Source organism: Ranitomeya variabilis, chromosome 5, assembly GCF_051348905.1.
Source record: "Ranitomeya variabilis isolate aRanVar5 chromosome 5, aRanVar5.hap1, whole genome shotgun sequence".
Classification (NCBI taxonomy): domain Eukaryota; kingdom Metazoa; phylum Chordata; class Amphibia; order Anura; family Dendrobatidae; genus Ranitomeya; species Ranitomeya variabilis.
The window spans coordinates 555,922,068-555,935,766 of record NC_135236.1 but is presented as its reverse complement, the minus strand read 5'-3'; the positions used below and the strand labels follow the sequence as shown (position 1 = coordinate 555,935,766).

The 13,699-nt window shown below is 47.3% G+C and overlaps 1 protein-coding gene across 1 annotated transcript; it reads right to left on the bottom strand.

The window, feature by feature from the left end:
• Positions 1 to 614: 614 nt before the first annotated feature.
• On the bottom strand, positions 615 to 2,539 carry LOC143773837 (uncharacterized). Its single transcript, XM_077261171.1, has 2 exons — positions 1,831 to 2,539; positions 615 to 1,739 (listed from the first exon to the last, which is right to left on the bottom strand). The coding sequence occupies exons 1-2, from the start codon at positions 1,842 to 1,844 to the stop codon at positions 782 to 784; spliced, it is 972 nt and encodes a 323-aa protein (XP_077117286.1). The 5' UTR covers positions 1,845 to 2,539; the 3' UTR covers positions 615 to 781.
• Between the last annotated feature and the right edge of the window lie 11,160 nt (positions 2,540 to 13,699).

Here is a 13,699-nt window from a genome sequence, read left to right as displayed (position 1 = left end):
AAGTAACCTACCAGGGGCGAATTTAGATGCGGTGCCTTACATGATGGTAGCAGATGAGGCGTTTCAATTATCAAGGAATGTCATGAGGCCATATCCACAGAGAGGCCTGGACTATCGGCGTCGAATTTTTAATTTGCGCCTTTCCCGTGCCTGCCGTCTGGTAGAGTGTTCATTCGGCATTCTCACAGCAAAATGGCGGGTACTTCAGTCCGCAATACAACTGAGTGAAGGCAATGTCAATGGTGTCATCAAAGCATGTGTTGTTCTTCTCAACTTTACTAGATACCATGATTGCCCATCATCTGCTGCTGTTGAAAGTGATTATGCTAATACTGTATTGACTACTCCACGTGTTCTTCCTTCTCGTCGTCAGCCCTCAGGCCTCAAAGTTCGTGATGTGTTATCAAATTATTTTGTGTCACCAGAGGGAGCGACTGATTGGCAAGACAATGCTGTTGTGCTTTAAATTTGAGTTATATTGTTAGTTAATAAATAGCATAATGTTCATGTTTGAATTGTGTAGTATGTTTATCCTTAAAAAATATCTAAATGTGTTCAGTTGCCACATCATCTTTTGAGTCCGAAGAATACATAACACTCATCTTTGTGAAAACTTTTTTACTGATAAAAACATAGATATATTTCCCAAAAACATATTGACATCATATGTAATTGTAGGCATATTAACTAGAGTAAACCAGAAACCAGAACATGCCAATGGTGCAAATAACTTTTCACATTACAAAGCATAAATGACCTGCCAAAACGATGGTTACAGAAATTACAGGTTCTGGTAGGTTGGGGGTGGCGATGGTGATGGCGGGTGTCCAGCATGTGCAGAACTTGGCCTAGGTGGTGGACCAACCAGACTGTCAACCTGTGGTATGGCAGATATATATGTAGGGTGTTGGTGCAAGTTTCTATCCTGTGTGTGAGGTAAAACTTGATGTTGAGGGTAGAAGGGCATCAAGTCCTGTGTACTGTATTGACCCATTTGGTCATACCCCCCAATCTGGCCATGTCGAGTAGACACATGTTGGGACCAGCCTCCAAACATGTGTCTGTTCAAGTGGTCAGATTGGGCATTTCCTGGATAGTCATTAATTTGCCTGTTTTGTTGGTGTTGGGTGTTTTGGGCAGGCTGTTGTTGTGGAGCTATACGTGTCAAGGGTGGTGCTGCAACTGTTTGGTTTTGTTCCTGTGGAAGGTCTTGCACCACCAGAACATTTGTAGGTGACATTTGCCACCGTTCAAGGTAGTTGAACAAATGAATGGGGTTGTTTGGGGGTGTTGCCGCATCAATAACAATTTGTAGACAACCTCTGGTCCGCAGCCTGAGCGAGCGTGGAATGGGCCGTAAATAGCGGGCAAGACTGCGGAAGTACGCTTCCTCCCCATCGTCATGTGCAGCCCTGGACAAATAGTCCAACACCCCTGTATCCACTTGCCTCCTGGTGCCAATGTTCGAAGCCACCCTTCTGCGCCGACCACGGTTTGGTCTTGTAGCAGGCTGTGGTGATGTATCCAGAGCCAAGGTTGGACTGCTGCTCTGGCCTCCTTCCTCAAGCTCTGAATTGGCCTCCTGTGTGGCAGAAGACGCTGCTGATGCTTGTGGTGGTGGTTGGTTGCTGCTTGGTGCTTGCCCTGATGGTCCAGCCATTTCGGAACCTTCACCAACGGGGTCAATCACCAACTCGGAGTCAGATGCAGTCTCTCTTTCTGTCAGATTGGACTCTGTTCTGGATTTCACAAATGATTTTAGAAGAAAAAATTAGAAACATATTCACGTTAGAAGAAGTGTCCAAGATTTTGGGACATGCATGCACTTACGGTCTGAGCTCCATCACTGGTGCAAGAAAATTCAAACGATCAAAATAAAGATATTTCCTTTTTTTGGGTGCTGCATCACCACTCCGCCCAGAAACTTGACGTTCACGCCGGTATTGATCCCGGCAACTCCGCCAGCATCTAGTGACATCATTCACTGCAAAGAATCAAAAGATGTTTTGGGACTAACAAAGAATAATAAATAATCTTTATTTTTAGATACTGATAACATATTCTGCAGCGCTTGACAGACATTCTCATTGCTGTCAACAATGGGGCTCCCAATCTAAATTCCCTATCAGTATGTCTTGGGATTGTGTGAGGAAACCGGAGTGGCCAGAGGAAACCCACGCAAACACGGAGAGAACATACAAACTCTTTGCAGATTTTGTCATTGGTGGGATTTGAACCCAGGACTCCTATCCACTGAGCCACCATGCTGGCCAAGCACATAACTACAACAGGTCCAGGGTTTTCCATCACACACAGGCCCTGGAGCCTAAGGGGACATAAAACTCCCTTGGTAATATATGTAAGGACTATAGCTACTATATTTGAACCATATTTGTGTGTCTTGTTAATGTTTTGGGAGCCTCAACAAAGAGCTTTGAACATTTACATCACTCATAAACACACCACATATGATGTGTTCATGCCTATTTTTCGTCCGAAAATAATCTAAAAGCCCATTTTTTGGTAAAGGAGGGTACTTACAAATTTCTTGCTGAACCTCTTGAGGTCGCTCATCAAAATCGGGGAACATGTGGCGACAGATTGCCCTCCATGCTGCGTCTTTACGTGCACGGTCCGCATAATGTGCGTTGCGTTGGTCCCATAATTCTGGTCTATCATGGACCAGAGCAATCAGCATCTCAACATTTATATGCCTGGCCATGCTGCTACACAGTACACTCCGTGGAGGCGTGCTTCCTGCTTTGCAATCCAGCATGGGCCATAAATTAGCATGCCAAAGCTTCCTGATAATGGATGATTCAATTTCCTGTCACCTGGAGAAGTCTTCCGTATTTCTCGCAATGCACACGCATGGTCCGTGTGTAATCCGATTTTTTCGCGCACCCATAGACTTGCATTGGCGAGTCTCGGCCGAGATACGCTGACAATCGCAGCATGCTGCGATTTCACTCGGATCCTGATTACGGTGGAGAAAATATCGGATGATGGGAGCTGCACCATAGGTTAACATTGGGCCGAGTGCTATGCGATTTTTTATCGCATAGCACTCGTCCGTATTACGGTCTAGTGTGACCCCGGCCTTAGGGTGAGATAGGGGAGTGAGGGATAGTACTCGTTGAGTGGAGCCGGCACAAGAAAAAAAAATCATCTTAGGGTGCCAACCTCCACAGTAAGGCCATGTGCACACGTTAAGTATTTTTCGCTATAAAAACGTGATAAAAACACGAAAAAAACACTTACATATGCCTCCTATTATTTTCAGTGTATTCCGCATTTTTTGTGCAAATGTAGCCTTTTTTTCCGCGAAAAAATCGCATTGCGGAAAAAAAAGCAACATGTTCATTAAAATGCGGAATTGCAGGGGATTCCGCACACCTAGGAGTGCATTGATCTGCTTACTTCCCGCACGGGGCTGTGCACACCATGCGGGAAGTAAGCAGATTATGTGCGGTTGGTACCCAGGGTGGAGGAGAGGAGACTCTCCTCCACAGACTGGGCACCATATAAGTGGTCAAAAAAAAGAATTAAAATAAAAAATAGTCCTATACTCACCTTCGATGTCTTCCCGCCTCCCCGCTGCATGCTGCCGTTCGGTTCCTATAGCTGGTGTGCGGTGAAGGACCTGTGATGACGTCACTGTCTTGTGATTGGTCGTGAGCGGTCATGTGACCGCTCACGTGACCGCGACGTCATGGAAGGTCCTGCGCGCACACACCAGCTATAGGAAGAGGAACGGACGCCGCTGAGGAGATGTCTGGGTGAGTATAACCATTTTTTTATTTTTTTTATTATTTTTAAACATTCTATCTTTTACTATTGATGCTGCATAGGTTGCATCTATAGTAAAAAGTTGGTCACACTTGTCAAACACTATGTTTGACAAGTGTGACCAACCTGTCAGTCAGTTTTCCAAGCGATGCTACAGATCGCTTGGAAAACTTTAGCATTCTGCAAGCTAATTACGCGAAAAATCCGCAAAATTAATTAACATGAAGCGTTTTTTTGCGGAAAAAAACGCATCATGTGCACAAAAATTGCAGAATATATTGTAATTGATGGGATATGCATCCCATGTATGCGTTTATGCGTTTTTATAGCAAAAAAATGCAAAAAAGGCGAAAATAACGCAACGTGTGCACACAGCCTAAGGAATGTGTTGAGTAAGGCCTATTGCAGGGCATTTGTAGGCCCTTTTTTTTGTGGTCGTCTTTCTAAGGGTATGTGCACACGTTGCGGATTTTGCTGCGGATCCACAGCGCTTTTGACGCTGCGGATCCGCAGCAGTTTTCCATGCGGTGTACAGTACAATGTTAACCTATGGAAAACAAAAACCGCAGTGCACATGCTGCGGAAAATTCAGCGCGAAAACGCTGCGGAAAAAAAGAAGTAGCATGTCACTTCTTTCTGCAGATTCCGCAGCGGTTTTCAACCTGCACCAATAGGAAAGTGCAGTTGAAAACCCGCAGAGGAATCCACTGAAGAAACCGCGTGAAAATCTGCAGTGGTTTTGCACTTCGGATTTTCCAAATCCGCTGCGGAAAAATCCGCAGCAAAATCCGCAACGTGTGCACATACCCTAAGGCTTCTTTTACACATACCGGGTTTTTTGCGGCCCGTTATTGTGGGCCGTATTGCCACAATTTTCACAGTCTGCCGCAATAACGGACCGCAAAAAACTTGCGGATCGCCGCATTTCGGGTTTCAGGCTCGATCTTTTTTCACGGCCGTACATACGGCACACTGAAATTATTGCGGCCCGTTTTTGCGGCACCAAAGAAATCTATTGGGGCCGCAAAACAACGGTATGTGTAAAAGAAGCCCAATTATTGGTATCTTACCATTTTTTGTTCACTGGGTACAGTAGGTGTGTTTAAAAATTGGATTACTAAAGACTATTTCTAAGGAAATGTATGTTCACTCACACCCATACACACTAGGCCAACGCTGGCCAAACCCACCAATATCTGACAGTCTGGTGTGTATGGGGCATCCCCACTGTCCCTTAATGTCAGGGAACAGAAGGATCCTACATGTTAGATTTCTGACCCATCATCCTTCTGTTCTCTAAAGGAGATAAACTACCAGAGCCAGCGGCTCTCACAGAGAACACTGCAGCGCTCCTGTGTATGGGAGAGTGGGCAGTTTAGTGAGAAAGACTAACACTTTTTCCTTTCTAAACGCAGTTTAGGGTATTTAGATACATAATATAATTGAAGTTCAACAGAACATGATGCTACTTGGTAAAAAAAAAAGTGAAGCTACAGTACCTACAGGCTATGCTTAGCTCTAAACCACTAAAGTGGACTCTTCAGCGGATTATTTATTTGAGCAGAGTACTACCTTCAATTGGTTGTGCACTACTGATTTTTGGAAATTTTCTCCTGTGTGCCCCTCCATTCCAAAGTCATGTTCCCCCATAGTAATGGTGCAAATTTTCCCTTTAACCAACTGGCTGTACACCACAGAACTTCTCTGTGGGCGCTAGCTTTTTGTCCACTGATCAATCAAAACACTGCTGCGCCCACAAAAGTTCTGTGCTTTATGCTTTGGAATAAAGGGGCACAGAAGAATCAGAAAAACTGTTCCAAAACTTGAGGAACAGCGCCAGTTGGAGTAATCAGTTTTAATAGACAAGTCAAAGGGGGTGAAAGGTCCTCTCTAAACAGAACAGTCACTGGATTTTGTTGTTTTACAAAACACTTGTATTCCCCATGAAATAATTATTTTTAATATGTGACATGCAGTTGTGGCTCCAGAATTCCGCGCGTGCACCCTGCACTCGCTCAACAGTCTGTACATTGTCCTTCTCTAGATGGTCTGTGTATTCAGCGTTCTTGTGTTCCTGCACACAACAACTGGACCATAGAAAGAAGGAAGAAGTGCAGATTGTCGAGGAAGTGCAGGGCGAGATTCAAGCACCACAACGGCATGTCACAGGTCAGTCTGACGTGCATGGGAGGGGGGGTGATAGTATTATTATTATAGCGTCATTTATTCCATGGCGCTTTATATGTGAGGAGGGGTATACATAATAAAAAACAAGCACAATAATCTTAACAAGTCAAAACTGGTACAGGAGGAGAGAGGACCCTGCCCGCGAGGGCTCACACTCTACAAGGGATGGGCGAGAATACAGTAGGTGAGGATAGAGCTGGTCGTGCAGCGGTTTGGTCGATCGGTGGTTACTGCAGGTTGTAGGCTTGTCGGAAGAGGTGGGTCTTCAGGTTCTTTTTGAAGGTTTCCATTGTAGGTAAGAGCCTGATGTGTTGTGTTAGAGGGTTCCAGAGTAGGGGTGATGCGCGAGAGAAATCTTGTATGCGATTGTGAAGAGGAGATAAGAGAGGAGTAGAGAAGGAGATCTTGTGAGGATCGGAGGTTGCGTGCAGGAAAGTACCGGGAGACGAGGTCACAGATGTATGGAGGAGACAGGTTGTGGATGGCTTTGTATGTCATGGTTAGGGTTTTGAACTGGTACAATTATATACTTAGAACTAGTATAATTAAGAGTGGAGGCAGGGATTTCTTCCAGGCACCGCACGTCCCGGAGCCTGCTAGAAATCTCTTTCTCCACAACTAGAATGCAGCTATGAGGCATACAGGTAAGACTAGATTAATATTTCCATTACCTGTGTGGCCACAATAATTAGTGAAAAGTGTCCCAGGGTGTGAAAGATTCCCTTTAGCCTCACAGGCAGAATCAGCAGTGATCCCGTTGTAATGTCCATATACTCTTGTTTGTGCAGATATGTCAATAGCCATCAAAGTGCAGGAAAAAACGCAACAATTAAAGGTTTCAACCCTTTCTGGTTCTTTCTCACACTGTTGCAGAGGAAGAAGAAAATCAAAACTGTTGAATATTATTATTTATTTATATAGCGCCATTGATTCCATGCTGCTGTACATGAGAAGGGGTTACATACAAATTACAGATATCACTTACAGTAAGCAAACGAACAATTACAGACTGATACAGAGGGGCGAAGACCCTGCCCTTGCGGGCTTACATTCTACAGGATGGTGGGGAAGGAGACAGTAGCTTCAGGGTTGCAGCAGCTCCGGTGTTGGTGAGGTGGTAGCTTCGGTAGTGGTGAGGAGGCAGCGGGGTCAGTGCAAGCTGTAGGCTTTCCTGAAGAGGTGGGTTTTCAGGTTCCGTCTGAAGGATCCGAATGTGGTTGATAGTCGGACATGTTGGGGCAAAGAATTTTAGAGGATGGGGATATTCGAGAGAAGTCTTGGAGGCGGTTGGGTGAGGAGCGAATAAGTGTGGAGGAGAGAAGGGGGTCTTGGGAGGACCGGATATTACGTGAGGGAGGATATCAGGAGATTAGTTCAGAGATATATGGAGGAGACAGGTTATGGATGGCTTTGTAGGTCAGTATTAGTAATTTGAACTGGATACGCAGAAAAGAATGTTGCAGTAGTCAAGGCAGGAGATGATGAAGAGATGATGAGGGCATGCACAAGCATTTTAGTAGATTGACGGGGTGGTGGTGCTTGCATGGGTCTGAATGGGGTGGTGGTGCTTGCATGGGGCTGCCTGGGGAGAATGGGGGGTGATGCTTGCATGGGGCTGCCTGGGGAGAATGGGGTGATGTTGCTTGCATGGGTCCGCCTGGGGAGAATGGGGTGGTGTTGCTTGCATGGGGCTGCTGGGGAGAATGGGGTGGTGGTGTTGCTTGCATGGGGCTGCTGGGGAGAATGGGGTGGTGATGCTTGCATGGGGCTGCCTGGGGAGAATGGGGGGATGTTGCTTGCATGGGGATGCCTGGGGAGAATGGGGGGATGTTGCTTGCATGGGGCTGCCTGGGGAGAATGGGGGGATGTTGCTTGCATGGGGCTGCCTGGGGAGAATCGGGTAGTGGTGCTTGCATGGGTCTGCCTGGGGAGAATGGGGTGGTGGTGCTTGCATGGGGCTGCCTGGGGAGAATGGGGGGGTGATGCTTGCATGGGGCTGCCTGGGGAGAATGGGGGGGTGATGCTTGCATGGGGCTGCCTGGGGAGAATGGGGGGATGTTGCTTGCATGGGTCTGCCTGGGGAGAATCGGGTGGTGGTGCTTGCATGGGTCTGCCTGGGGAGAATGGGGTGGTGGTGCTTGCATGGGGCTGCCTGGGGAGAATGGGGTGGTGATGCTTGCATGGGGAGAATGGGGTGGTGATGCTTGCATGGGGAGAATGGGGTGGTGATGCTTGCATGGGGAGAATGGGGTGGTGATGCTTGCATGGGGAGAATGGGGTGGTGATGCTTGCATGGGGAGAATGGGGTGGTGATGCTTGCATGGGGAGAATGGGGTGGTGATGCTTGCATGGGAAGAATGGGGTGGTGATGCTTGCATGGGGCTGCCTGGGGTGGTGTTGCTTGCAAGGGGCTGCCTGGGGAGAATCGGGTGGTGTAGCTTGCATGGGGCTGCATGTGCATGCTGGACGGGGGGTCCGCCTGGGGAGAAGGGGGAGATGTTGTTTGCATGGGACTGCATGCTGGAGGGGCCTGCCTGGGGAAGGGTGACTGCATGCTGGGGTCTCAGTGGGAAGGGGGTCATGTTTCTTGCTAGCGGGGCTGGGTGTCTGTTGTGAAGGGGGGCTGCAGGTCTCTGGGGAAGAGACGCTGTGTGCTGGAGTCTCTGTTAGGAAGGGGGTCATGTTGCCTGCGTGGGGGATCTGCGTGCAGGGGGGTCTACCTGCAGAATGGGGCTGATGTTACTCGCATGGGTCTATGTGGTGTGGGGAGCTGATGTCACGTGCTGTGCAGGTCAGTGTGTGATGTCACTTGCGGTGGGGGGTGCAGGGAAGTATAGTGCTACGTGTGTGGGGGCGAACAGGGGAGGGGATGAATGATGATGGAGATCTGAGGGATTGATATTACTTGGCATGAGAATCTCTGCCTGATGGTGAGGAGTCGGTCCTGTTAATATTAATATTATTGGGGACACATGCTGTCAGATTGATGACTGACCTATGACCTCTGGGAGCGAAACAGCTGTACAACAATGTCTCCAGATCCCTGGCTTTATCCTCCCCTCGCACGCTGTGCTGCTCAGTATTAGCCCGATGGCCACTGGTGTCAGCCACTACTTGTATCCAGTTTTCTGCATGATTTTTTTTTCTGTTTTATTCTAGGTATTCTGACTTTTCCCCATCCTGTGCCCCCCCCAGAGCAGTGACCTCCCTGCAGATGTCATTACATCACTGGACTTCTTTTCACCAAGTGGAATGGCGGTGCCCCCACAATCCATGTGAGGACCCAAAGGGATGACACTGTGTGCATCTGATAATGTCAGATAGATGAGTATAATTACTTTAAAAAAAACAACAAAAAAAACCCTTTTTCTCGATTTGCTCTCGCTCTGTCTCCCCGCGCTCGCTCTGTCTCCCCGCACTCGCTCTGTCTCCCCGCGCTCGCTCTGTCTCCCCGCGCCCACCAGCATCAGGGGCTTATCTACAGCATTCTGTAATGCTGTAGTTAAGCCTCCAATGTATCCTAAAAGATGAGAAAAAGAGGTTATATTATACTCACGCGGGCGGTCTGATCCAAGTCGCGGTCCGGTCCTGGGCCTCCCATCTTGATAGGATGACTTCCTCTTCTTGTCTTCACACTGCGGTGCGCAGGCGCCGGGAAAGGTCAGAGAGGCCTGGGGCCTGCACACTGCAGTACTTTGTGCTGGAGCCGCAGCGTGAAGACACGAAGAGGACATCATCCGATGAAGATAGGAGGCGCCAGACCGGCCCGCGATGCCCATCGGACAGGACTGGGACTGTCCCTGGGTGAGTATAATATAACCTCTTTTTCTAATTTTTAAGGATACATCGGGGGCTTATCTACAGCATTACAGAATGCATTACAGAATGCTGGAGATAAGCCCCTGATGCTGGTGGGCTTAGCTCGCCCTCGATTTTGGGGGTGACAGGTTGCCTTTAAGCACCACAATACAATTTTTGCAGCTAAAGCACAGGGGACTTTGGTACAAAATGTGTTTTTCTTTTTTGTAATTAATCTGTCTTTAATGTTTAATTCATTGTTTTAATTTCTAAAACTCTTTATTATTGATTTGTATGTATGCATACTTATATATTTCTTTTTTTTTATTTCTAACTATTTGACTTGTAATAAACTTGTTTGACAGCTATGAGTTGAAATTTCATTTCCTTGCGGATTTACATTCTATGGGGAAGAGACAAAAGGTCAGGGGTGCAGCAGCTCGGGTGGTGGTGAGGCGGCAGAATGGTTATTGCAGGCTGTAGGCTTTCCTGAAGAGGTGGGTTTTCAGGTTCCGTCTGAAGGATCCAAGGGTGGTGGATAATTGGACGTGTTGAGGCGTGGAATTCGAGAGGATGGGGATATTGGGGAGAAATCTTGGAGGCGGTTGTGTGAGGAATGAATAAGTGTGGAGGAGAGTAGGAGGTCTTGGGAGGATCGAAGATTACATGAGGGAAGATATTGGGAGATTAGTTCACAGATATAAGGAGGGGACAGGTTGTGGATGGCTTTGTAGATCAGTGTTAGTAGTTTGAACTGGATTCGTTGTGGAATTGGGAGTCAGTGGAGAAATTTGCAGAGGGGAGAAACGGGAGTAGAGAGGTGGATTAGCCGGGCAACACAGTTAAGGACAGACTGGAGTGGTGCAAGAGAGTTAGCGGGGAGGCCGCAGAGGAGGATGTTGCAGTAGTCGAGGTGAGAGATAAGGGCATGCTCAAGCATTTTAGTAGATTGAGGGCAGAGGAAGGGACGGATTCTGGCAATATGTTTGAGTTGGAGGCGACAGGAGGTGGCAAGAGTTTGGACGAGCGGTTTGATGGACAGGGCAGAGTCGAGAGTTACCGTGAGGTAGCGGATTTCAGGTGTGGGAGAGAACGTGATTCTGCTTACCATAATAGATAGATCAGGTAGGGGAGATTGGCATTGTCTACATTGAGTTTTAGGAAGCGAGAGGTGAAGAAGGAGGATATGGCTGATAGACACTTCGGGATTCTGGACAGCGGAGAGGTGACATCTGGGCCAGAGAGGTAGATCTGAGTGTCATCAGCATACAGGTGATACTGGAAGCCATGGGACTTTATGAGTTATCCTAGGGCAAGGGTATAGATGGAAAAAATTAGGGTCCCCAGGACAGAGCCTTGAGGGACACCAACAGAGAGAGGGCGGAATGAGCCAATACAGTCTGCTGTGCCTGCCCAACGACCGCAGAGTTGCCCAGATAATACCCCTACTGATTACTGGGTGGCCACCCTGCTGCATCCCTGCTGCAAAGACAAAGTACCATTATTACTTCCGTCACTGGAGCGGGATGGCAAAATGTGTGAATACAAGCACATGCTGGTAGGGGCACTACTGACGGCATTCCCACCTGACAGAAGAAACACAAGGCAGAGGAGGAGGAAGTCGCCAACGCAGCTGGGGCACCACCTCAGAAGGGAGGGTTAACATGGCTAAAATGTGAAAAAAATTCATCAGCATGACACATCATCCAGCACCACCATCTGATACGGTCTATACAACCAGGTGCCAGCGTTATAACAACATGGTGGAAGAGTACATGTCTATGTCCACACGTCTGCATGTACTAAGTTGGGTCTGCCCATTTAACTTCTTGGTTTCCAAACTGGACACATGGCCTAGGCTTGTACTTTTTGACTTGGAAGTGCCGGCATGCCCCGTGGCAAGTGTAATGTTGGAACATGTTTATCACAGCAGGGGATAGGCGCATCCACCTGTCCAAAGCCAACGTGGCCACTCTCGCATTCATTAAAAGAAACCAGGAGTGGAGTCCACAGGACTTGTCTGTACCTCTGGCAAACCAGACAAATGTACCATCTGCACCCAGACATTGTTATATTTTATTTGCCATTTGTTTTATTTTGGGGCCTTACCAAAAAGGAAGAGAAATAAAATCCACAAAAATAATGTTGGATACCATCAGACCTGCCTCTTCCACCTACACTGCAATGTCCACCTCCTGCTAGTCCACCTACACCACCTCCTCCTCCACTAGGACATCCGACTACTGTATCTACATTGTTCTTTTTTTATTTTATATTATGTTCTTCTAAGTGCTGTCCCTAAAAAAAAAAAAAAAACTTGGATACCTCATCCCCTGCCTCTTCCACCTTCATCGCCACATTCGCCTCAAGCTCCTCCACCTACTACACCTCCTACATTTGGACCTATGTCTCTTTTTTCAAGATTATTATTATTACTTTTTATTCTCTGTTCCATTTTTCACCTTTACCGCTTACTACCCCCATTTTACAGCACGAAAGTTCGAGACCACATTGGCTGTGAGCTGGTCTCATTATGCTGGGAAGGGCCCAATAAACATTTACCTTTTCAGCCTATTAATCAGTGAACAGCTCTCTGCTTTTTCTTAGCTGGTTATTAAAAAATGGGTGGACTCACCCAAAAAATTAATTGGGCCCCCTCCATTTTTAATAACCAGCTAAGGCAAAACAGACCGCTAAGGGCTGATGTTAAATAGCTGTGAAGGTCCATGGATATTGGCCCCTACCAACACTAATAAGACTAGTCCTCAGCTGCACGAGAAATGGAGCATCCTGATTGCTTTTGTGCAGTGGCAATTGGGGTAATATATACAGCTCTGGCCAAAATTAAGAACCCACCACATCAAAACCCTGTCATGGGCAGCCCATTCTCCAGACCTGAACCCAATTGGAAAACTTGGAATGTAATCAAGAGGATGATGGATAGTCACAAGCCATCAAACAAAGAAGAACTGCTTATATTTTTGCGCCAGAAGCAGTGTGAAACACTGCTGGAAAGCATGCCAAGATGCATGTAAGCTGTGATTAAAAATTATGGTTATTACACAAAATATTAATTTCTGAATAGTGATGGGCGAGCACTAAAATGCTCGGGTGCTCGTTGCTCGGGCAAATTGGAATTCTCAGGTACTCGGCCAGAACAGCGAACCCAATATAAGCCTACGTGAGACCAGAGTATTTTTACTGCGATCCCCCGGGGGTCCTTTTAATTTCTAAAAACATCTGAAAATGATGGAAACACTGCTCAAAAGACACAGGAACATCATGGGGATAAGCCCTAGAAGCATTCCTGACTCCTAGTTCACAGCCTTAGGCCGGTTTCACACTTGCGTTGGTAGCAGCTGCGGACTTCCTCCGTGAAGCTCCGCCGCTAGCTCCGCCTATTTCTGCATGCGGCCGGCATGCAGCCTGTATACCTATATTTAACATTAGGTACGCAGGCCGTGCCGCAGTATGCGGATGCTTCCGCATGCGTCGTTTTGACGATGCGGAGAAAAAAAATTGCTACAAGCTGCGTCCTACGCTGGTCTCCGCATCGTCAAAACGACGCATGCGGCAACATCTGCATACTGCGGCACGACCTGCGTACCTAATGTTAAATATAGGTACACAGGCTGCATACCGGCCGCATGCAGAAATAGGCGGAGCTAGCAGCGGAGGGCGGGGCTTCAAGGAGGAAGTCCGCAGCCCTCCGCAGCGGCTACCAACGCAAGTGTGAAACCGGCCTTAATCATTTTTTTCCGAGATTCATGCCATTTTTCCCGGTGCCACAAAAAACACATTAAAACGAAACCAAAACAGGTTTTGCTGCGAAATATGTCAAGGTACATCCTTTGTAGGTTAATCACTTGCCTGTAAGGCCAAATATTTAACCCCAGACCGAAAATTTCCTCTCCCTCTTAGGCTT